The 25,967-nt window shown below is 43.3% G+C and overlaps 1 protein-coding gene across 4 annotated transcripts in view; it reads left to right on the top strand.

Annotated features, from left to right (window-relative positions):
- THAP4 (THAP domain containing 4) overlaps positions 1–25,967 on the top strand; it is an 86,023-nt gene that overhangs the window by 38,414 nt on the left and 21,642 nt on the right. For 3 of the 4 annotated variants that reach the window (XM_021708474.1, XM_021708472.1, XM_008049840.1), the window contains 4 exons: positions 1,691–1,850; positions 3,854–3,963; positions 4,718–4,821; positions 21,736–22,061. In XM_021708474.1, coding sequence (XP_021564149.1) covers positions 1,691–1,850; positions 3,854–3,963; positions 4,718–4,821; positions 21,736–21,855 — 494 coding nt within the window. In that variant the 3' untranslated portion in view covers positions 21,856–22,061. Of the gene's footprint in view, positions 1–1,690; positions 1,851–3,853; positions 3,964–4,717; positions 4,822–21,735; positions 22,062–25,967 lie in introns of those variants that run through there. The other variant, XM_021708473.1, reaches the window with a different exon arrangement.

Genomic DNA, 25,967 nt, shown 5'->3' on the forward strand with positions numbered 1-25,967 from the left:
GCCGGGAGCGGCCACTGCACTCTAGTCTGGGCGACAGAGTGAGACTCCAACTCAAAAATAAATAAATACATAAATAAATTCTGTATCATTTACTTTTTTTTTTTAATTTGAGCAGAGGCGGCCACTGCACTCCAGTTTGGGTGACAGAGTGAGACTCCAACTCAAAAAAAAAAAAAAAAAATTCTCTCATTGATTAATTAGGAAAATTTTATCAAAGTCCAAATGTTTTATCCTCCCCTTCCAAGTTTTAACAGGGAGTTTGAAAAGGGAATACTACAAGACATAGGCCAGACTGGAAGAGGGGTATCCCCCTACCCCTCTGCCACAAGCCTCCTACTTTTGCCCTGTGCAGCTTGCCCTCCACCCACTGTTCTCACTTGGCCCCAAGGCTTTACCACTGGGCCAGGCCACATGCTGTGGTCTTCCTTGTGCCCCTCAGTTCCCAGTTGTTGATAAACTTGGTCTTTTCACCTCCAGAGTCCTTTGCCTTCTTTCCTCCTAGATGTTCTTTTTTCTAGACCGCCTGCAATTTACAGTCCAAGGTTGTATAATTTCAGAAGCTAAGGTGGTTCCAAAAACTCCTGTCCTCGATGGTCCATCTTTTGTTTGAGCCGTCTGGAGAAAATGTCACAAGTTATCGGTCCTGATATGGAAGCAGATCTGTTGCTTTTGCATTGAGTTTGGCAGATAAAACATATCATTCGGTAGATTAGGCTTATACACAGGTCAGCTGACCTGTGCTTCTCTTCACTTCTGCTTTCCTTAGTGGTATTTTCCATTCTTTAGATTTGAGGTATAAGGAGATATGGAAAATGGGTCATGACTAGGATAAGAGTTCTCACTGCATCTGAGAATCAGCCCTACTTTTCCAGCACCCTACATGGGCATCACAAGGCGAGGCTTTTCCATGGTCCCTCCACAGGTCTCCTTCTTTAGAATGTGGGTAAGAGCAGAGTCCACTTCATCCAGCATGCTGACATAAAGGTCGTGTAAAAGAATCCTAAAAAACTGCTCAGGAGCACTCAGCTCCCACTGAGCAGGGTGGGGATGCCTGGCAGAACAGCCCAGCCACATCCCCCAACTCCATCCCCTGCTGTCCTGTCACTGCACCCACCCCTGACACCTCTGAGTTCCAGGCTCAGTGTCATCCCTCACACTTAGTGAAATGAGAGAGACCAAACCCTTCTGGGTTATCGTTTACAAGGACCCCACCTGGGTACTGCACAGGCTGCTGTCCAGCCCAGAAGCGTACTCACAGGAAACTAGGACAGCAGTTCACATTTGAATCCTGCTACCCCATGTGCTCTTCATATTTTACCTGCTTTGAGGCTCTCTGTCCTTTTTCATTTTCTTCCTCTTGCTCTCTATCTCTATATGGAGATTTACCAGGGCACCTTGATTCGCTATGTGGGCTGTTCTCAGCCTTATCAAAGGGCATGGGACTTCATTCTTACCCTGCCAGGCCCCTCTTGGTTATCTTTTTTTCTGCAGGAACTGCAAAGGGTTCTGAAGATGAATCTAGAAGTATGACACTTGCTAGTTGCTTGGCCTTTTCTCCCCTTCTTGACAGGTCTCATAGAATTATTTGTAACTACCAAAAGCGTGCTTCAGTATGGAACATGCATTTCCACTTAAAACTCAACAAGGCGTTGGAAGGAAGCCACTGACTGTCTCATCCTTTTGTCCTCAGAACCTCCCAAGATGAGCCCAGTGGTGGAACCACTGTCCTGGATGCTGGGCACCTGGCTTTCAGACCCGCCAGGAGCTGGGACCTACCCAACGTTGCAGCCCTTCCAGTACCTGGAGGAGGTACACATCTCTCATGTGGGCCAACCCATGCTGAACTTCTCGTAAGTCGCCTCCCTCCACCCCCCTCTATGGACTGTCTAGGCCTCTAAAAATAATTCTGGATTGTCAGAGACAGACAAATGCCAGGCAGGAAGGTGCCGGGGCATGCTCTCGGCCACCACAGCCTCAACCTGTTGGGATCCGGCAATCCTTCCGCCTCAGGCTTCCAAGTAGCCAGAACTACAGGCATGCGCTACCACGCCTGGCTAATTTTTGATGTATTGTAGCAATGAGGTCTCGCCAAGTTGCCCAGGTGGGTCTCGAACCCATGGGCTCAAGGAATCCACTTGCCTCACCCTCCCAAAGCGCTGGGATTACAGGCTGAGCCACCAAGCCTGACCTCACATTTTGTAAAAGTTTTAACAATAAAGAAGTATATAAAGTAAGAGGGCAAAACTCTTTTTCACCAGTCTCCACTGAAGGATTAAGAAGATGATCTCATTGTTTTTAAAAATATTATCTCCTACCTTTTTATACTTTATTTTAACTTTTGTTTGTTTATTTATTTATTTATTTATTGACTTGGAGTCTCACTATGTCGCCCAGACTAGAGTACAGTGGCTGCTCCCGGCCACCGCAGCCTCCACCTGCTGGACTCCGGCGATCCTTCCACCTCAGCCTTCCAAGTAGCTGGAACTACAGGTGTGCGCTACCACACCCGGCTAGTTTTTAATTTATTGTAGAGATGACGTCTCGCCAAGTTGCCTAGGCGGGTCTCAAACCTGCAGGCTCAGGCAATTCACTCACCTCAGCCTCCCAAGGCGCGGGATTACAGGCTGAGCCACCGAGCCCGGTTTATTTTAACTTTTAATTTTTTTTTTTTTTGAGTCGGGGTCTCACTCTGTCACCCAGGCTGGAGTGCAGTGACATACAATAATCACAGCTCACGGCAGGCTTATCCTCTTGAACTCAGATGAGCCTTCCACCTCAACATCCTGAGTAGTTGGGACTATAAGCATGTGCCATTACGCCCACTAATTTTTTATTTTTTTGTAGAGGCAATGTCTCACTGTCTTGCCCAGGCTGATCTCCAACTCCTGGGCTTGAGCAGTCTTCCTGCCTCAGTATCCCAAAGTACTGAGATTACAGGTGTGAGCCACTGTTCCTGGCTGGCATGTGTGTTTTTATAACAAAGGTTTTTTTCAGGGTTATGTTAGTGAGCAGCAGTGTCACTAATCTGTCAGAAGTTTATCTCTAAGAATTGTGTAGATAGATTCCCTGCAGCAACTCAGAATGTTGGTGAAATGATAAATAAGTTAGTCTTTCAGTTATGGTTTTGTATACTCAGCTCAAGATGCAGGCATCTCATCTAACCATCATGAATTTACACTAATGACAAAGATAGATTAGAAACTGTGCCTTAATTCAATACCATTTTGTTTCTTATCTTGAATTGATTGGATTTTACTCAAGAATGTATCAAAAGGTGAAAGTTGTCCTGGTGCGTGGCTCATGCTTATAATCCCAGCAGCTTGGAAGGCTGAGCCTAGGAATTCAAGACCAACTTGGGCAACATAGCAAGACCTTGTCTCTACCCAAAAAAAAAAAAAATTGAAATATAAGCTGGGTGTGGTAGTGTGCACCTGTAGTACCACTACTTTGGAGACTGAGGTGGAAGGATCACTTGAGCAGGAGGTCGAAGCTGTGGTGAACCATGATTGTGCCACTGCACTCCAGCCTGAATGGGTAGATTTACTGTATGGAGTGCTTAGAGAACTATGGGAGGTGCTCCGGCCAGAACAGCCTAGAGGAAAGGATGTACCCTGGGATTATTAAAGAGAAATGTTTGTAAGTCTTAATAGTCTCAGGACATGATGGTCAGTGGGTAAGACAGATACAGCCAAAGTGGCAAGGAGGGGCAAGGGTGCCCAGAGCAGCTAATTCATGGGCAGATTGGACAGTTCTGGCACCATGGTCACAGCCCATCCTTCCCCTGCACCGTCACGGAGATATTTGTCACAGAGGGCCAGTATCCAGGCTTCCTATCCCCCAACTTCCTGTCCAGGTTCAACTCCTTCCACCCGGACACACGCAAACCGATGCACAGAGAGTGTGGCTTCATCCGCCTCAAACCTGATACCAACAAGGTGGCCTTCGTCAGTGCCCAGAACACAGGTGAGGCCCAGAGCCTGGGCAAGGCAGTGGGTGTACTGATCAGTGCAGTGGGTGTACTGGCCAGTGCGGTGGCCACAAGAAAGGTGCTATTTGCGTTCCAAGCAAGTTGGTTCAGGTGTGTCCCTGCCTATGGCACGTGCTGTTTGGGATGGTTGAGATGGGACTCCACAGGTGTGGAGTGCAGGTTGTCACACTGGGGGTTTACCTGGGCCCCTGCAAGTGCCTCTTGGGCATAGGACTCATTGGAATGTAGCCAACCAGCCCTGTGGGCCAGTTTGCCCCAGTGCGGCATCATTCTGAATTGGTCATCAGCCACGTTTGCTCATTAGAAATGACTAAAAAACAGATGCATGACCTTGACCTTGCCTACTTGCCCAGGAGAGTGATTTCCTGGATATCTGTCTCCACCCACAATTCTCTTCTCTGTGTGTTGGAGGTAGAGCTTCTACTAAAGTTTCTCCCAGGGGTGGGGCTTTCTGACCTGATGATGGTTGGAGGTGGAAGGGCCAAGGCCCAGGGCACCTCTGGAGAGGGTGATCCTCCATAGAGCACGCTCCCACCCTTTGCTATAAGAGTTGTGTCTTTTCCCTCAGTATTCACAAGGTGAAGTACAGGTGAGGAAAAGTACTGTAACCTTAATAATCTCAAAGGTGAGGTCTCCTGTTGAATCTTTGATTGCAGGTGAGGATAGTAAGAGCTACCTCTACTGAGGGCTGAGCAGTTGCTGAGGTGAGCTAACCCCTCTTCCTTGCAGGCATCGTGGAGGTGGAGGAGGGTGAAGTGAATGGGCAGGAACTGTGCATTGCATCCCACTCCATCGCCAGGATCTCCTTTGCCAAGGAGCCCCATGTGGAGCAGGTGAGCCACCATCTACCCAATCCCTTCCAGATACAGTTCTGTCTTAGGTTTTGATGGTTTGTAAGATCGTGCCTCTTCCAGCAGCATAGCATTTGTCTTCCACTTTGTCTTGTTGGCCTCTCTTTACTACTATTTCATTCTTTTCCCTTCTCACACCATCCCAAAGTGTAGATGCTCTAATGTAATGACCTACTCCCTGGCTGATGGGCAATTAAGTTATTTTCAGGTTTGTCATTTCTCACAAATGTCTTTTTACATTTGTATTGTCTAGATAAATTTCTCCCATTTGGCCAGGTTCAGTGGCTCAGCCTGTAATCCCAGCACTTTGGTAGGCCGAGGCAAGTGGATTGCGTGAGCCCGCAGATGCGAGACCCACCTGGCAACTTGGCGAGACCTCGTCTCTAAAATAAATCAAAAACTAGTTGGGCCTGGTAGCGTGCACCTGTAGTTCCGGCTACTTGGAAAGCTGAGGTAGAAGGATCACGGGAGCCCAGCAGATCGAGGCTGCAGTGGCCGGGAGCGTGCCACTGCACTCCAGTCTGGGTGACAGAGTGAGATTCCAACTCAAAAAAATAAAATATAATAAAATAATTACAGTCCCACTAGCTTGCATGAGACTAGTTAATTTCCCACTTCTTTAACATGGTATGTTCTTAGACTTTATTATCCTCTCAAATCTGATAAATAAAAGATGACATCCCATTCATGTTTTGAACCTAACTTAGGAGTGAGAGGGCTCATTTCGCATGCTCACTGGCCATTTGTACTTTTTTTTTTTTAATTAGAGTCTCAATCTGTTGCCTAGGCTGGAGTGCAGTGGCACAATCACGGCCATCACTGCCTTGACTTACTGGGCTCAGGTGATCCTTCCACCTGAGCCTTTCAAGTAACTGGAACTATAGGTGCACGCCACCATACTTGCTAATGTTTTTATTTATTGTGAAGATGAAGTCCCGCCATGTTGTTTAGGCTGGTCTTGAAACCCCTGGGCTCAAGCAGTTCTCTCACCTCTGCCTCCCAAAGTACTGTGATTACAGGTGTGAGCTATTGCACACAACCCATTTGTACTTCTTATTCTGTGTACTTGATGTTCAGAGTCTTTGTTTTTCTGTGGGTTGTCATTGTATTACTGATTTGTAGGTTGTCATTGTATTATTTATTTGAGCTTTTTATATACCATGGCTGTTAATCTGCTGTCTGCTCCATATGTGACAGATATTTCCCTGTGGCTTGGTTTATGATATGTTTTGCCCCACAGTGTGATCACCTCTGGGGTATTTCCTTTACATTGTCAATTTGAATTCATGCTCAGGAAGAAGTTTTCTACTTCAAAATTATAGAAATATTCTTTTGTTTCCTTGTACTCTTATCGCATTCCGTTTTACATTTAGACCTTTAATCTCTCTCAGATTTGTTTTTTACATAATGCACTAAACTATTCTGACTTTTCCCAACACAGTGGTCCCAACACTATTTAATAAATTCTACCCTAACCCCACAGGTTTGGAATGTCATGTATATCTTATGTCATATTCACATAAATTCAGGGTCTGTGTCTATTTTTTTGTCTACTTATTGACTTCTTTACCAGTAACATGTTTTTTAACTGTCATAGCTTTATATTACATTTCAATATTTAAAGGAAAATTCCCCATTTTTTTCCTTCAGATTTTCTTTGTCATTCTTAAGCATTTTCTCTTCTAGATGAACCTTTGAATGAGCTTCTGAAGACCCATAAAATGTATATCAAGACTGCATTGAATACATGAATGCATTGGGGGAGAATTCATATCTTTCCACTGATAGCAATATACAACAACTTGATGGTGTATTGTAGTGATTTCAGGTCTTGTTTTGTGTATTTCAATGTATGTAAAAGCTTTATTTCTTTACAGTTTAAATCATATAGGTTTTGTTGCTATGTTAATAGAATGTTTTGTCTGTTTTATTTTCTAGTTGTTTATTGATGGTTATAGGGAAACTTCTGGTTTCTGTATGTTTATGTTGAACTGGGCCACTTTTGTATTTTTTGTTGCTTTCTGACAGCTCAAAGCCACAAGCTTGAACATTTGTTGCACCCTTGGCCCTGACTCTAGTGAAAATACTTTTATGTTTCACCACTTATAAGATGCTTGCTGTAGGTTACTTACTGGTAGATAAAATAACCTTTTTATTTTAGTTGTAAAATTTTTTTACCTTTTTTTCCCAGTGCAAGTACATATCTTATTAAAAACAGCCTTCTTCATGTTAAGATTTAACTTCTAGTATGCTAAGAATTATACTCAGGAATGGGTTTTGAATTCTGTCAAATTCTTTTGCCTCCTTTTTGGGAGGATGCTGTGTTTTTTCCACATGAAGCTGTTAATGTAGTAAATTACATTAGTATCTTCTAAATGTTAGATCTTGTTTCTCTTTGGAGAATAACACCTACTGTGATACAGTAAATAATTTTTTCAGATATCATTATTCATTTTGGTATCAGAGCTATTAATAGATTTACATGGTAAGTTTGTAGCTTTTTTGGTTTTTTGACAAAGGATGAAACCCACAGAACCTGTCTGTTGTTGGTAGGCCACCCTAGGAAAGTATCTGGGCCCCATGCAGTTGTGGAAGTAGTGGGACCCAAACATCAATGTGCTTTTACTTTCCTCCACGATTGCTCATCTCTCCAGGTTTCATACCATACTTCATCTGCAGATTCCTATTTTCTAAGAAAAATGTTAGTTTCATTCGATCTTTCAGAATTTTTGAAAGATGTGATATACACTTTTCTCTTTTTTGCTATTCTATATTACCTTTATTTTACTGATGTTTTGTGTATGTTTTCTCCTTATCTTTTTTTAATTGCATTTTATTATAGGAATGTGGGGGTACAAGTGAAAATTAACTACATAAGTAGGCTACATGCAGGTGAAGTTTGGGCCTCTTTTTTTTTTTCTGAGTTGGAGTCTCACCCTGTCACCCAAACTAGAATATAATGGCACACTCATGACCACTGCAGCCTCGATCTCCTAGGCTCAGGTGATTCTTCTGCCTCAGCCTTCCAAGTAGTTGGAACTACAGGCACAGGCCACTATGCCTGGCTACTTTTTTTATTTATTGTGGAGACGAGGTCTCACCAAGTTGCCCAGTCTGGTCTTGAACCCCCGGGCTCAGACAGTCCTCTCACCTCAGCCTCCCAAAGTGCTGGGATTACGGACTTGAGCCACCACGCCCAGCCGAAGTTTGGGCTTCTAACTGGTCCTCACTCACCCTGATAATGAACCAAGTACCCTTTGGGTTGTCATGTGCCTCCCACTCTCCTTTCTCCCTCTCTGTTTTCTCTTTTTCCTTATTATACTTGCCAGAGGTTATATATTTTGCCAGGGTTTTATTTGGATTTTTTTTATTTATTGCTAGAGAACTAGCTTTGGCTTTTATTAATTAAACAAAAAAGTGTGTCATCTTCTACAAAAGGAGAGAGGAGGCAGAGACAGTGAGGGTGGGAGGCCTGGGTTTGGAGCTAAGAAAAAGGCCCAATAGCAGTCTGTTGCCTGTTAGGAACCAGGCCACACAGCAGGAGGTGAGTGCGGGGCAAGCAAGCAAAGCTTCATCTGTATTTACAACTGTTCCCCATCGCTCACTTACTGCCTGAACTCTGCCATCTGTCAGATCAGTGGTGGCATTAGAGCCTCACAGGAGTGTGAACCCTATTGTAAACTGCACATGCAAAGGATCTAGGTTGAACACTTCTTACGAGAATCTAATGCCTTATGATCTGAGGTGGAGCTGAGGTGGTGATGCTAGTGCTATCTCCCATCACTCTCAGATGGCACCATCTAGTTGCAGGAAAACTAGCTCAGGGCTTCTACTGATTCTGCATTATGATGAGTTGTATAATTATTTCATCATATATTACAATGTAATAAGAAATAAAATGAACAATAAATGTAATGCGCTTGAATCATCCTGAAACCATTTTCCCCTTACCCTCTCCTCGGTCTGGAAAAATTATCTTCCACGAAACCAGTCCCTGATGCCAAAATGATAGGGACCACTGCTCTATGAGATGATTTAACTGACCGAAAACTGAAAGCATGTGCCTGAGGGGATTGGTCTTTTCCCTTAGGTTGTCATGGGCAGAGCCAAGAAAGCAAGGAAGCACACATACAGCATGGAATTGGAGGCCAGAAGGAGAGTGGGAGGCAAGCTGGTGTCGGTCCTGCTAGGCTTGTGCAGGGGGTGAAAGGATGTGGCCCTATCATGATAGGGTTTGTGGAATTTCCTGGGACTTTCCTTGTAGCCAAATCCAGTGCATATTGGAAAAAAAATGTGTCATCTTCCCTATTAGGTTCGGATTCTGCAACTACTGTCATGTACTACATAAAGACGTTTCAGTCAATGATGGATCACATATGTGACAGTGGTTTCTTAAGATTATAATGGAATGGAAAAATTCCTATTACCTAGTGAAGCTGTAGCCATCGTAACATAGCACAATTACTTTTTAAAAATCAATTTAGTGGAGCCTAAGTGTCCAGTGTTTATAAAGTCTACAGTAGTGCAAGTAGGCCTTCACTCTCACTCACCACTCACTCACTCACTCACCCAGAACAACTTCCAGTCTTGTAGGTTCCATTCTTGGTAAGTGCCCTCTATAGACATATACCATTTTTTATCTTTTATGCCATTTTGAGGGTTTTGGGGTTTTTTTTTTTTGTTGTTGTTGTTGTTTTTTGGTTTGTTTTCTGACTCAGAGTTTTGCTGCTCTGGAACGCTGGAGTGCAGCAGCTGGAGTGCAGTGGCACAATCATAGCTCACCACAGCCTTGCTTCCTAGGCTCAGGCAATACTTCCACTTCAGCTCCTGAGTAGCTAGGACTATAGACATGTACCACCACACCTAACTAATTGTTTGATTTTTATAGAGATGAGGTCTCATCATGTTGCCTAGGCTGGAATGCATATTTTGACTGTAACTTTTTTTGTTTAGATATACAAATACTTGCCACTGTGTTACAATTACCTACAGTACTCAGTAACAATAACATGCTGTACAAGTTTGTAGCTTAGGAACAATAGGCTATACCACATAGCCTAGCTGTGTAGTAGGCTAAACAATCTAAGTTTGTGTAAGTTCACTATATGTTTGTACAATAAAGAAATCACCTAACAGCACATTTCTCAGACTATATCCCCATTGTTAAGTAATGCATGACTTTATATCTTTAAAATCAGACTTCCTAATCACATTACTGAGATTCTCTTTGGCCCTGTTTTTTCCTTTTTCATATGTCAGTTGAGAGTTGTATTATGTAAACAAGCAGCACTTCATACCCTACTGCCCCTTGTTTCTTGTTCCTCAGAGGTAACCAGTTAGAACTCTTTCAACTGATGCTTTTGGTATTTAGCACCATATGTATCAATAACCTGTCTATTGCTGCTTCTTAATGTTGCTGTCTTAGGCCTTATCGATTGACTTCTTACTGTGCGTGAGGAAGATTTTTCTCCCCAACTCGATTCTCATACATGTGCTAATCCAGCCTTCCCAATGAGTTCGTATCATGATTGTAATGGGTCACCTCTATTACAATTGAGTCCTCATGTTCACAGCTAGGTCAGAGGGCTCCACAATGACTTTTCCTTTTCTGCATACCTTTTTTGAGTTCAACGTTATTTTTTTGTGTGCTCAGTTTTTATATACTTATCCCTGATTCAGCACCATGTTTACTGTCAGTTACCTAAAACTCTCTTTAGCACATTCAGATACAATACCCAAATTCCATCCTGTGGAAATCTCTTCCAGCATTTCCTGGTCCATTCTGTTGAGATTGATTGCCTCCGACATCTGACTTGGAGCTGCTCCCTCCCTTTCCTCTATTCCACCTTCTCCTCCTGGAACCAAGGGTCCTTTTTGTTTGTTTGTTTTATTTTGCTTTGGTAGAGACAAGGTCTCACTATGTTGCCTGGGCTGGTCTCGAATTCCTGACCTCAGGCAATCCTCCCACCTTGGCCTCCCCAAGTGTTGGAACTATAGGCATGAGCCACCATGGCAGGCCCCTCTGAAATGTCCTTTGTTTTCTAGTCTTTCCTTTTTTCTCCCATCTCTTGGTCCTTTTGTTGTATTTTCTGGGAGATTTCCTCATTGTTGTCTTTCAACAGTTGTACTGAATGTTTTATTTTTGCTATTCAACTTATTTCTGTGAACTCTCTTTGTCCTCTATATGCTCCTTTTTCTTGGCATCCTGTTCTCATTTCATTAATGGATGTAGCAGGTGCTGTTACCTCTCTGAGGATATTAATCGCTGTTTTTTGTTTTCTTCCTCTATACTCGGTGCCTTCCAAGTTGCTTTTTTTATTTCATATTTGCTTTTTTATTTCATGCTTTTATTTCACATTTGTTTGTTTTGATGTACATATTTTATTCTGATGTACATATTTGTCCAGAGTCCCTAAAACCACCCCCAGCCAAGTCCACAGGAGGACTTACAGGACTCAGCAGCATAGAGTCACACTCACAGCCAAGATTTATTACAGAGGAAATAAGGATACAGAGGAAAATCAGCAAAGAGAAAAAGTACATGGGCAGAGTTTGGAGAAAAACATGCATGAGCTTCCAGAGTCCTCTCCCTGTAAGTCTCATTCCCCAGCAACAAGTGATGACATGTGAAATATCCCATCTAGGGAAACCCATCAGAAACTCAGCACCCAGGGCTGAGTCATGCACCCTCTGCCTGATGTATGTGGAAATACCAGACTCCCGGGAGGAGGGCAGGCACTCAGCGTGAACTGCGTTGTCCATCAGGCAGCTTAGGCACAGTGTTCCCCTCTGACCCACCAGGTAGGAACCTTCTGAATCCAAGTTCCCAGGTGCCAGCCCAGGGCCACTCTTGTAAGCAGGCCTTCTCCCAGGGGAGCACTTACGACTGCTTGTCACCCTTTTCTGCGTATGAGGGATTCCCCACATATCTGTTCATGTGGAGAAGGTGCAGTAAATGATGATGGTGCACCTCACTCAGTGGTGCCCCTGGCTGGGCAGTTTGTTTGGGGAACTTCCCGAGGGCCTCTTTTGGCCTTTCCACAGTGGACTCACAAGGAGGCTCTGTTCTGCCAAAAGGGACAGGCCAGCTGCTGGGATTGGGGCTGGGCACCTCATCGTCCTGTGTGGGACCTTCAGTCGGCCTGCACACTGCTTCCATTGGCTCCCTGCTTTTGACATCTGGGCACATCTTAGGACCAGGGATCCCTGTTTTGCCATCTGCTCATGGAGGGAGGTACAGTGGGGCATGGAGATGGGGCAGGATCTGGGGAATAATTCATACCCCAAAAGAAACCTTGTACCCTTTGGCTGTCACCTCCAACACCCATCTCCCCTGGAAATGAGTAATCTTTCTGTCTGGATAGATTTGCCTAATGTAATATGTACTCTTTTGTGTCTGGTTTCTTTTGCTTAGCATGACATTCTCAAGGTGTATCCAAGTTGAATTACTCTTTCATTCCTAAAGTGGTATGGCTGAATAATACTTCATCAGTGGATATGCTGTGTTTTGTTTATTTGCTCATCATTGATGGGCAAGTTGCTTCAGTTACCCCCTTGTTCATCTGATTTCTAGCTCATAAGGTTTTGTCACTGTGTACCCTCCTCTTCTTTGTCCTGTGGACTTACACCAAGGAAAACATTCCTTTACTGCCTTCTTAGTGGCACTATGGGTGGGAGAAGTAGTGCCCATGATACACTACCATCTTGACCTGGAAGTGTACATGTCTTAGAGCTCCTTGCTGGGTTGCTGGGTGAACAATTTATCTTGCTGGCTTTGTTATTAGTGTTACAGCCCTTCCTGACTGCTGCTTGTGATGTTTCTCATCTTGGGTTGTCAGGAGTAATGCTCCAGGCAGTGGCTATGGACATGGTGTCTGCACATGGATTCAGGGGCATCTGGTTTTTCCACTCATTCTGAAGAGTGGGCTGGAGCCTCCTGAAAAGGATGAGGCTTGTATTGGGAGAGTGAGGCATTCCTGGGACTCCAGTAGGCTGGGAACCGCTCTGTGGATATCTTTTCTCTCTGTGGGGGTATTGGTAGGTATGGCCCAGACTACAGACACCACAGAGGGGGAAAATGTCTTCACAAGCTATGTGCTGAGCCCTGATTCGTCTGCGAGCCACCAAGAGGGTTCCTGGCCAGCCTGCCTCAGAGATAGCTTGTCACTCCTGCACAGTGATTGAGCAGTGGCTGCAGACCCCAGAGACCAAGTGTTGTAATAGGCTTGTGTGAGTGTCTCTGGGGTTCCAGGCCCTACCTGACCTGCAACTGCTCTGTGCTGTCCTGCTGTCTGTGCTTTCTGACTTCAGGGCTCCCGGCAGTCTGTGTCATACATGCTTTGCAGCAGCCCAGAGATGCAGCAGATCCAGGTCTACTCCCCATTTTATAGTGAGGTACAGAGAGGCCCCTAGCACAGCAGAGCCTCCTCCCCTCCCTGCCTTCTGTGGGTGACTCTGGATCTAGGTTTCCAGCCCAGGCTGCCCCCAATGACCTTTGAGTTTGCGCATCTTTCCTGGCCTTATGGCTCATTCTCTAGCAAGGTGCCAGCTTGGGTCTTGTGACCATTTTCTCTTGTACCTTTTCTGGCTGACATGTCAGAGTTCTTTATATAATTTGGATAAAGCCCTTTGTTAGTTACATGTGTTGCAAATAGCTTTCTCGGTGTATATCTTTTCACTTTTTAAAATTGTTTTTGAGGAACAGAAGTTCTTAATTTTTTATGGTTCATTTTGCCAGTCACTTCCTTTATTCTGTTTTTAGTGTGTCTTAGTTAAGCAGTCTTTCCCTACTAGCAGGTCCAAAAATACGTATTCTGAATTTTTTCTGGAAGCTTTACAATTTAACCTAAAACCTTTCTTTTAGATCATTAATTCACCTGGGATTGAGTTGTGTGCATGGTGTGAGGTGAGGTCCATTTTTTTTTTTCCAGATGAAGACCCTACCTGAAGACCCTGCCCTCCGAGTTTACCCACAGACCCACCTCTGCCCTCCTTACCATCCTGCCTTCTGACTCTCTCTTGGGTTCTAAGTGGTCTGTTTGTTGGTACTATGCCAGTACCACACTGTCTTAATTACTATGTCTTAATGGAATTTCTTTTTTTACCTTCTAATAATTCTGTTGGTATAATTTAAGTACAGTAGACACATACACTTCAAGTATACAGTTTGATTTTTGGACAAATGTATATAGTATTGTAACGCAATTACATATAGTATTTTCAGTCAAGACTGAAAACAGTTCCATCACCCTAGAAAGAGTCCCTGTGTTCCTCAAGTAGCCCCCGCTGTCCTCCCACAGCCACTGCCTCAGTTTCTGTCACTATGAACCAGTTCTGCACATTCTAGGACTCATTATCAATGGAGCCATGCACATGTACTGTTTGTGTCTGGTTTCACTCAGTGGAATGTTTTCAAGATTCTTTCATTCTGTTGTTTGTATCTGTGTTCAGTTATTACAGGGTAATATTTTACCAGGTGAGTGTAGCAAGTTTTATTTATCCATTCTCTGTTGATGGACATTCATTTAATTTGTTTCCAGTTCTGAGCTGTTATGAATAAAGTACCTGTAAGCATCTGTGTAGGAGTCTTTGTGTGGATACATGTTTTCTTTTCTCTTGGGTGAATACCTAGGATTACAGAGGAAATAAGAATAAGGAGGGAAATCAGCAAAGGGAAAAAGCACATGGGCAGAGTTTGGAGAAAAACTGGATCAGAATTGCTGAGTCATATAGTTACAATCAGTTATGTAGCACCAATCTCTTCCAGAGTGGCTTTACCACTTTACACCCCCACCAAAGGTGTTTAAGAGTGCCAGTTGCCTGACACCCGCACCAAGTGTTGGCCTTAGAGTTTTGGCCATGCTGGTGGCTGTAAGGTGATGTTTCATTGTGGTGTTGATTTACACCTCCCTGATGAGTAATGATGTTGCTTATCTTTTCATTGTGCTTATTTGCTACTTAAATTTCTTGTCTCTTGAAGTGAGCATTCAAATCCATTGTCCAGTTGTTTCAATATTTTGTGTTATGGCTGAGTTGTAAGAGCTCATTCTGTATTCTGGATGTAAGTCCTTTATCAGAGGTATGTGTTGAGACTGTATTCCATCCCATGGTCTTCTGCTTTTTAAAAAGTGCCTTTTGCCAGGCGTGGTGGCTCCAATCTATAATCCCAGCACTTTGGGAGGTGGAGGCAAGAGGATTGCCTGAGCTCAGGGGTTCGAAACCAGCCTGAGCAACATGGCAAAATCTCATCTCTACAATTTAAAAAAAAAAAAAAGAAAAGAAAGGGCAACCCATTTGGGTCCCTTCCCACTGTGGGAGCTTTTCTGTACTCTCAATAAATCCTGCTTTCTCACACATACACACAAAAGTGCCTTTTGAAGAACAAAATATTTTAGTTCTGTTACCAATTTTTTAATTTTATCATTAGTGGTTTTTGTGTCCAGTCTTAAGTTTTTGGTTTGTTTGTTTTTTTGCCTACCCCAGGCCACAAAGATTTTTCACCTGCATTTTCTTCCAGTTGTTTTATTGTTTCTCCTTTTACTTTAAAATTTACGATATTTGGAATTACTGTTCTTATGTGATATGAGGTAGCAGTCAAGTTTTTAACTTTTTTTCCTATTCGAGTATTACCTTGTTCCAGCACCATTTGTTGGAAAGACTTTTTCATTGAAGTATGTAGATGCTTTTGTCAAAAATCAACTCACTTTGTGTGGGTCTTCTTCTGGGCTCTATTATCCCATTATTCTCTATTTCTAGCTTTATACCATGACTATAGCTTTATATTAAATTAGGTAATATAGGTTATGCAACTTTCTTATTTTTTATTTCTCCAAAATTATTTTGGCGCTCTTAGGACCTTTTGTATTTTCGTGTGAGTTTTAGAATCAGCTTGTTGATTTCTAGAAAAAATTTTATTGGGATTACTTGAATTTCTAGATTAATTTGGAAAGAAGTGCTATCTTTTTTTTTTTTTTTTTTTTGAGTTGGAGTCCCACTCTGTCACCCAGACTGGAGTGCAGTGCCCGCACCCGGCCACTGCAGCCTCAACTTGCTGGGCTCCAGCGATCCTTCCGCCTCAGCCTTCCAAGTAGCTGGAACTATAGGCGCGCGCTACCACACCCGGCTAATTTTTTTTGACTTATTGTAGAGATGAGGTCTCGCCAAGTTGCCCAGGCGGGTCTTGAACCTGTGGGCTCAGGCAATCCACTCACCTCAGCCTCCCAAGGCAGGGGATTACAGGCTGAGCCACCGAGCCCAGCTAGAAGTGCTATCTTAAGCAAACTGAATCTTCCAACCCAATGTCACTCATTTATTTAGATTAATCCCATAAATTTTCCTTTATTTTTTTTTTAGTCCCCAATTATTCAAATCTTATAGTTTCAATGTCTTGCACATATTTTATAAAATTTATTTCTAAGTATTTTGTGGTTTTGGACACTGTTATAGATGATTTTTAAGTCTTTCCAATTTGTTGCTAGTATGTAGAAATCAATTGACTTGTATATTGATCTTGTGCCATGTCATAGGACCTTGTTAATTTCATTTATTTTCATAATTTATTTACTTGAGACAAAATCTTGCTTTTATTTATCTATTTGTTTGTTTATTTATTTATTGAGGCACAATCTTGCTCTATCACCCAGGCTAGAGTGCAGTGGCATGATCATTGGTCACTGCAGCCTTGAACTCCCAGACTCAAAGCAATCCTCTTGCTTCTGCCTCCAGAGTAGCTAGGTACATGCCACCACATCTAGCTAATTTTTGGGTTTTTTTGAGTTGGAGTCTCATTTTGTTGCCCAGGCTGGAATGCAGTGGCACGTTCACAGCCACCGCAGCCTCTACCTGCTGGGCTTTAGGCAATCCTTCCACCTCAGCATTCCAAGTAGCTGTAACTACTAACGCACGCCACTATGACTGATTAATTTTCGTGATTTATTGTAGAAACGAGGTCTCACCAAGTTGTCCAGGTTGGTCTCGAACCCCAGCCTCAGGCAATCCTCTCGCCTTGATGTCCCAAAGTGCTGGGATTACAGGCTGCACCCCCACGCCCAGCCTAGCTAATTCTTTAGTTTTATTTTTTATAGAGGTGGGATCTTGTAATGTTGCTCTGGTTGCTCTCAAACTCCTGGCCTCAAACAATCCTTTCATTTTGGCCTCCCAAAGTATTGAGATTATAGGAATGAGCCACCACTCCTGGCCTTTTTTTTGTTTGTTTTTTTGAGTTGGAGTCTCACTCTGTCACCCAGGTTGGAGTGCAGTGGAACAGTCACCCAGGCTGGAGTGTAGTGGCACACTCATGGCCACCGCAGCCTCCACCTGCTGGGCTTAGGTGATCCTTCCACCTCAGCCTTCCAAGTAGCTGGAACTACAGGTGCCTGCTAACATGCCCAACTTATCTTTTTATTTATTGTAGAGACGAGGTCTCACCAAGTTGCCCAGGCTGGTCTCAAATCCCCAGGCTCAGGCAGTCCTCTCACCTCAGCCTCCCAAAGTGCTTGGATTACAGACTAGTCCACTGTGCCCAACCTATTTTGTTGTTGTTATTTTTGTTGCTGTCTTACCTAAACTGGAGTTCAGGGGATATTCACAGGTGACTCCTCACTTTGAGGCTCCCTTGAGCTTCAAACTCCTGTGCTCAAACGATCCTCCTGCTTCAGCTTGAATGGCTGGGACTATAGGTTTGTGCTGCTATGCCTGTTTATTTTTAGTAGTTTCTTTATAGATTCTTTTGGATTTCTACATAGACAATTATGTCTTCTGCTTTTACAGACAGTGTTACTTCTTCCTTTCCATTCTTGGCGCCTTTTATTTTTTTTCTACATAGACAATTATGTCATCTGCTTTTACAGACAGTGTTACTTCTTCCTTTCCATTCTTGGCACCTTTTATTTCTTTTCCTGCTTTATTGCATTGGATAGGGCCATCAGTATAATACTCAGTACAAATGGTGAGAATAGATATCTGTACCTTGTTCTCTATCTTAGGGGAGAACATTCAGTCTTTTACCATTGGGTATATGAATCCCTTTGTTGAATAATGTTTCCTGATATTTTTAGTTTGCCATAAAAGCATTCTAGCAAATACTTTTTCTGTAACCATTGAGATGATTATATGTGGGGTTCTTTTCTGCTTTATTAATTTATATTTTCTGGCTAGATGTGTAGCTTACTCCTATAATCCAACACTTTGAGAGGCTGAGGCGGGAGGATTGCTTGAGCCCAGGAATTCAAGACCAGCCTGGGCAACATAGTAAGACCTCATCTCTACAAAAAGTTAGCTGGTGGTATGTGCCTGTAGTTCCAGCTACTCAGGAGACTAAGATAGAAGGATCACCCATGCCCAGGAGGTTGAGGCTGCGTGGACAACAGAGTGAGACCCCCAACTAAAAAATAATTATTTTCTTTTTAGAGACAGGATCTTTCATTGTTGTCCAGGATAGAGTACAGTGGTGCAATCATAGTCCACAGCAACCCACAAACTCCTAGGTTCTAATGGTTCTCCCACCTCAGCCACCCAAGTAACTAGGACTAAAGGCACACACCACCACATCCATTTTTTTTTAAACAGAGATTGGGTCTTGCTGTGTTGCCCAGGCTATTCTTAAACTCCTGGCCTCAAGTGATCCTCCTATTCAGCCTCCCAGAGTGCTGAGATTATAGGCATGAGCCACCATGCCCAGCTCTCTCCTTGGTTTCTTAAAGTAGAAACTTACATCATTGATTTTTAGCCCATTTTTCTCTGATACTACACCATTTGATGGTACAAATTTCTCTCTAAGTCTTGTTTTAGCTATGCCCCACAAATATTGATATTGTGCTTTTATTATCTTTTAGCTCAAAATATTTTTTTCTGTTTCTCTAGTGGTTTTTTTTCCTTGAACAGGATTATTTAGAGGTATGCTACTTACTTATTTTCCAAATATGTTTTTTTTACATACTCTATTACTAATGACTTCTAATTCAATTTGATAAGGCCCAGAGAACCTACTCTAAGATTTTAGTCTGTTAAAAAATGTTCAAGACTTACTTTGTTCCCTAGCATATTTCATGCACACTTGAAACAAATATCATATGCAATGTTATAAAAATTCCATTGGCAAGCTGGAGACCCTGGGATGCAAGATATGGTTCAGTCCAAGTCTGAAACCCTTAGGGGAAGGCAATAGTGTAACTCTTGGTTAATGAGCCAGGGTGGTGGGTAAGTCGTAAGGTTGAGGAGCCTGGAGGAGTTGTCCAAGGAGAGAAGAGTTAAGAGTGTATCCTAGCTCTAGCAGATAAACTGACATATTGACATATTCACCTTTTCTTGGTTCTCTCTGGGTCCCCATCAGATTGTGAAGTACCTGCCCACATTGAGGGTGGATCTTCCCCACCTAGTTCACTCAGACTCACATGTTAATCTCCTCTGGAAACATCCTCACAGACCTAAAATAATGCTGCACCGTGTTTCTAGGTATTCCTTAATCTAGTCAAGGTGGCATCTGAAATTAACTATTATACCTACCCCGCCCCTGGCTGCTTTCAAGTTTCTGTCTTGCTTTTTATTATCAGCCACAAGTTTTGCTGTAATTAAAATTGATTCTTGATATATTGTTAGTTTCAGAAAATTGGCTATGATCTCTTTAAATATTGCTTGTGTCCCATTCTCTTTCCGTTTTTGTGGATCTCTGATTATACATATGTTCAAACTTTTATGGTTTCTAGTACATCTCTTATTCTTTCAAGCATATTTTCCATTCTTTTCTCTAAGCTTCGGTCTAGATATTTCCTACTGTCCATTTTCCAGTTTATTAATCCTTTCTTCATCTGTGTCTAATCTGATGTTTATTTTATTATTGCAGCCTTAATTTGATTTATTTTTTTTATGTTATAGAATTTCTATTTTATTCTTTTTGATAGATTTTTTTAAATCTTTTATTTACTTGTTTATTTATTTGAGACAGGCTCACTGCAGCCTCAAACATCTGGGCTCAAGTGATCCTCCTACCTCAGCCTCCCAAGTAGCTTGGACTACAGGCATGTGCTACCATTCTCAGCTAATTATTTTATTTTTGGTAGAAATGGGTTCTCCCTTTGTTGCCCAGGCTGTTCTGGAGCTCCTGACCTCAAGCAATCCTCCTGCCTCGACCTCCCAAAGTGCTGGGATTACAGGCGTGAGCCACCATGCCTTACTCTTTTTGATAGATTCTAATTCCCTGCTGAAATTCTTCATATTGTCTTCTGATAACTCCAAAGTTGGTATTGCCTGCCTGCAGGGTAGGGAGTATCTATTTCATTTCCTGTTTTTTCTTTTGATCTTCAGTGTAAGCTGAGTTGTTTTGTTTTTATTGTGTTATAGACATTATGTATGACCTGCCTGGGCAGCAAGACCTCATCTCTACAATAAATCAAAAAATCAGCCGGGCATGGTAGCGCATGCCTGTAATTCCAGTTACTCGGAAGGCTGAGGCGGAAGGATCGCCAGAGCCCAGCAGGTCGAGGCTGCGGTGGCCGGGAGCGGCCACTGCACTCCAGTCTGGGTGACAGAGTGAGACTCCAACTCAAAAAAAAGAAAAATTGTAGAGATTTTTTAAATTATTATTATAGAGATGTGGGTACAGGTGAGAATTAACTGCATAGGTAGGCTATATGCAGGTGAAGTTTGGGCTTCAACTGTCCCTCATTCCCCTGGCAGTGGACCTGGTACCCTTTGTGTTGTCACATACCCACTGCCCTCCTCCTTCCCTCCCTTGTAGAGATTATTTGAGGCTCTCTTTGATATTATCACCCACCAGAGCACAGTTGTTGTGCTTTTGGTTGTTGGTCAAGGAGGGACTGATCATGTTAATTAGAGATTGAGTTGGTTTGAAACTAGACTTCCCTGTCTGTTTCTGGTTAGCCCTTATGCCTGGGATGGGACCCTTCAGGGCCTCTCTCTCTAGGCAGGCACTGAATTTCAGTTGTTGTGCCCCCAGTTCTAGGAGTCTGAGAGAGCCCTTCTCAGCCTCTCAACCTCTTGACTTTCACTTCCCTCTTGGCCTCTAACCCTTGAGCTCCTAAACAAGGCAGCACAAGCCACAAGGGTGAACATTTGCTCCAAATCGAGTCTCACCTTCACACACTCCCTGTTCTCCAGAACATTGGTCCTTACTGCCTTGGTGGTTCTCTGGTAACCTTTAAATAGCCTTTTTTAAACTGGATTTTTCTCTGCAAGAGGGTTGGTCAGTTACAAAGTAGTTGGCCATGGCCAGAAGCAGAACTCCCATTTCATCCACTTCTGGGCATCCCCACCCCAACATGTTCTGGAGCCGCCCCCCCACACACACATACACATGTCTGGGACACTAGAGAGATGGTGCCTATTACAGAGGTGTCTCAACAGTTGTTACACTCTGTCAGCAAATGTTCCAGGCCTGTATGGTTGTCTCATTCAAGACTTAACTACTACAGGCTTGTATTCTTATTGGAAACAGCTACAATAATTTATTCTGATAAATCAGAGGTTCCAAAGGTGCTGTGTCTGAGTTTTCCAAGAACACATTTGTCATCAGTTCTGGTCATAGAGTGAAAGTGAGAGGTAAAAGAGAAGGAAAGCATTGGAAGCTTAGTTTTTGACTGATAAACTATATAATTTGTAGAGACCAAAAAAAATAGATGACTTCTAAATAAACTGAGATGAGACCAATCCCTGTGTTCACTTGGTGGTTTTCTGGAAGTGGCTGAGGGGCACGAGCCAGGGGTCAGAACACCTGGATCTCAACATGCCCCACAGGTGCTCTGGGCTGGGTGTCTGTCATCTACTGGCCAGGGACGCTACCTGGCTCACAGACCTGTGACAAGTGCTTGGCACAGGCACGTAGGCACTTGTTGAATCTTTTGAAGATAAAACTAAGGTGTTTTGTTTTATTCTTCTGCTCAGATTACCCGGAAATTCAGGCTGAATTCTGAAGGCAAACTTGAACAGACAGTCTCCATGGCAACCACTACACAGCCAATGACTCAGCATCTTCATGTCACCTACAAGAAGGTGACCCCATAACCTAAAGTAGAGCTTCTGGAGTCCTCAGGAAGAGGCCTGGCTACTGTGTTGTGACAGTTCAGCTTCTCAGCAGACGGTTCTTGCAGCAGAAGTGGGTGTGGCCATGAGCTCCTGCTGGCTCGAGAATGTTGTCCAGATGTTCCTGTAATGGCATAGAAAACCAAATAAAAGGCCTTTATTTTTATGGCTGAGGATTTTGAATATTATCATTTGTGTAGACTGCATATTTTTTTCATCTGCTGATTATTTTCTAAAGTCTTTTCCCTAAGAAATTAAGAAGGGATGACTCTGCAGTTTTGACAAGATTTAAAATATTTGTAAATCTCCAATAGAGTAGTTAATAAGTTGAAGATTAAAGGTGAAACAAAAGGAATTGCAGTTATTTTTTCATTACTTGTAAAGAACTAAGAGTCTAAAGACCCCATTTCACTACCGACAAAGGGCATTTCCAAGAAGAGAGCTGTTACTTTAACATAATTATGTAAATTTTACTTTGGAACTCAGTAATATTATATTACTTTCCTTTTTGTGGAATTGATTTCACTATGAAAGTTTCCAAATACATCCCCGTGTACTTGTCATCAGCTTAAGTAACAACCAGCATTTTCCCCATGCCAGTTTCATCTTTTCCTCCCCCACTTCTGCTGGAGTATTTGTAAGCAAATTCCAGACATGTCATTTGCCCCTAAAAGCTTTGGTTTGCATCCAGAACCAAAACTTGCCTTTTCCTAAACACTTGACTATATCAAAAACCTCACCAGGTATGCAAGTGTTGAGAAGCAGAGTCAAGAGGCAGTGCTTAAGCCACACGGGTATTAATGTCTGGGGAACAGCTGCAGCCACCACCTTCAGACTTTGGGCCAAAAGGTATTAATTACCTGGGTGGAGTTGCCAGTACCTCAGGGCTCAGAGGAGAACCCAGGCTAGTGCTTGGTTCTTCCAGAAGGGGCACGTTCAGTGCATAAGGACCTGGACTGGTACTCCAGGGCCAAGGGGGCATGTGGAGGCTGGCACTGGGCATGCCGAGGGAACCTGGAGTCTGGGGCCAGCACCGTCTCTGCTGCTAAAGTGATGCCAAAAGAACCTGAGAGCACCAAAGAGGTCCCATCCCCACCCTCCTCATCCCAGGCTCCTGCACTCCTGCCAGAAGGGCGGCTGGGAGGGCAGCACCTGGAGCAGTACACAGACAGTGGGACTTGGAGTCGAGAGACAAGAAGTAAGTAACTGGCATAATCACAGTATCATTTTAACAAAATCCTTAAGAATTCTGTAGTATTCTCTAACACCCAGTCCTTATTCATATTCCCTGGTTATCTAAGAAATATCTTTGTACAATTGGTTTATCAAAACTTATTCTTTGTGTTTGGTTATGATATCTTTTAGGATCCTTTGGATCCTAAAAGCCCTGTCTTCCCTCCACTGTGCCCTTGACTTATTGGTGAAGCTGGTTACTTGTCCTAGAAAGTATCCCCAGTCTGGATTCAATTGACAGCCTCCTTGTAGTACTTAACTTGTTCCTCTGTCCCCTCTATTTCCCATAATCTGGGCGTGGTGGCTCACACCTATAATCCCAGCACTTTGGGAGGCCAAGGTGAGTGGATTGCTTAAGCCCAGTAGTTCAAGACCAGTGGCAACATAGTGAGAACTTGTTTCTACAAAAACAATTTAAAAATTAGCTGGGTGTTGTGGCGCTTGTCTGTAGTCTCGGCTACTCAGGAGGCTGAGGTGGAAGGAATGCCTGAGCCCAGATATTGAGACTGCAGTGAGCCGGGATCACATCACTGTACTACAGTCTGGGTAACAGAGTTAGACCCCAACTCAAAAAATATATATATTTCCCATAGTCTGGAAGTTGGGTCTAAAATTCTGGTTAGAAACACACTTCCTAAGGGGGCTTCAGCTTATCATGACGAGCCCCATTTCTGGTTGTCTCACATTGTTGATGTTAAAATTGATAGACTCGGATGGTGACAACCTGTCCTCTTTATTATCAATTTCCCCTCAACCTTTCCCCTGAAAGTTTTGCCACCTGTGGGTGACCATTGCCTGAACTATCACCTCCACTGGAATTGTAGAATACTTGTCTTCTGACTCTTATTACCTCTGCATTTATTGCCTGGAGTTTATCAGAAGAACTTCCTTTGATCCATTAGGCTAAGTTTGGCTTCCCTGAAGTATAGTTCACAGTAGAAAGCCAGCATAAATACTTAATTATATCCCTTTAGTGATCAATTTTTTTTTTTTTAGTTGGAGTCTCACTCCATTGCCCATGCTGGAGTGCAGTGGCATGCTCACAGCCACCCCAGAGTCAGCCCACTGGGCTCTGGCAGTCCTTCACCTCAGCCTTCCAAGTAGCCAGAAAGAAGTACAGGCACACACTACCATGCCCAGCTATTTTTTTTTTTTTTTTGTAGAGACAAGGTCTCGCCAAGTTGTGGAGCTGGTCTCAAACCCGCGGGCTAAGGCAATTCTCTCACCTCTGCCTCCCAAAGTGCTGAGATTACAGGCTTAAGCCACCACGCCCAGCCTAATGATTAATGTTTAGAGTAAGAATGCCCTGGCAATCTCCAGTGATGCTCAAAGGACTGAGCATGCCACTCCACTACCCCTTGTACCTGTTATGAGCCTGTGGCCTCTAATTCCCCTGGACCTATTAGGAACTTAATACACTTATATATACAGTTATCCTTAAGTATCCATGGGGGTTGTTTACAGGAACGCCTCAGATACCAAAGTCTGCAGATGCTCAAATCCCTGATATAAAATGGCATCACGTTTGTGTATAACCTACACACATCCTCCCATAAACTTTTTTTTTTTTTGAGTTGGGGTCTCTCCCCTAGACTGGAGTTCAGTGGCATGATCAAGACTACCACAGCCTTAACCTCTTGGATTCAGGCAATCCTTCCGCTTCATCTTCCCTAGTAGCAGGGACTACAGATGTGCATGACTACGCCTGGCTAATTATTTTTATCTTTTGTGGAGTTGAGGTCTCACTATGTTGCCTAGGCTGGTCTCGAACTCTTGGGCTCAAGTAATCCTGTCTTGGTCTCCCAAAGTGCTGGGATTACAGGGAGGAGCCACCACACCCAACCAGTATATTTTAAATAATCTCTAGATTATGTATAATACCTAATGCAATGTAAGTGCCAGGCAAATAGTTGTTGTATTGTCTCAATTTGTATTATTTTTTATTATTTTGTATTGTTATTTTCATTTATTTATTTTTTATTTTTTGAGTTGGAGTCTCTCACTGTTGCCCAGGTGGGAATACAGCAGCACCCTCCTGGCCACCGCAGCCTCGACCTGCTGGGCTCCGGCAATCCTTCTGCCTCAGCCTTCCAAGTAGTTGGAACTACAGGCGCGTGCTACCATGCCCAGCTAGTTTTTGATTTATTGTAGAGATGAGATCTCGCTAAGTTGCCTGGGTGGATCTCAAACCCCAGGGCTCAGGCAGTTCACTCGCCTCGGCCTCCCAAAGTGCTGGGATTATAGGCTGAGCCACTGAACTCGGCCTATTTTTATTTTTTCAAATATTTTTGATTCATGGTTGACAAAATCCACAAGGCAGAACCCACAGATATGGAGTAAAGAGTCAACTGTATTTGATATCATTTTAGTCAAATGCTGGCCAGGCACGGTGACTCATGCCTATAATCCCAGCACTTTGGGAGGCCAAGGTGGTAGGATTGCTTGAGCCCAGGAGTTCAAGACCTTCCTGGGCAACATAGGGAGATCTCATCTCTTAAAAAAAAAATCAAAAAGTTGGCTGGGCATATTGGCACACACCTGTAGTCCCAGCTACTTGAGAGGCTGAAGCAGGAGGATCACTTGAGCCCAAGAGTTGGAGGCTGCAGTGAGCCATGATCATGCAACTGTACTCCAGTCTGCATGACACAGTGAGACCCCGACTGAAAAAAAAAAAGGACTTTATACGGCAGGCAGAAGGTGCTCGTGTTATCCTGTAGTTGGCTGAAGGAGCCCTTTCATCTCTGAGCCTTGATGGCCTCCTTTCTCTGGGGCCACAACTGCTTCTGACATTTTCTACCCTGGACCTGAAACTACCCATTTCTCCAGAACCCGGGTTCTCCATTGCAGGGAGTGGGAATTAG

This window comes from Carlito syrichta, unplaced genomic scaffold (assembly GCF_000164805.1).
Source record: "Carlito syrichta isolate Samal-C Ts95f unplaced genomic scaffold, Tarsius_syrichta-2.0.1 Scaffold138451, whole genome shotgun sequence".
Lineage (NCBI taxonomy): Eukaryota > Metazoa > Chordata > Mammalia > Primates > Tarsiidae > Carlito > Carlito syrichta.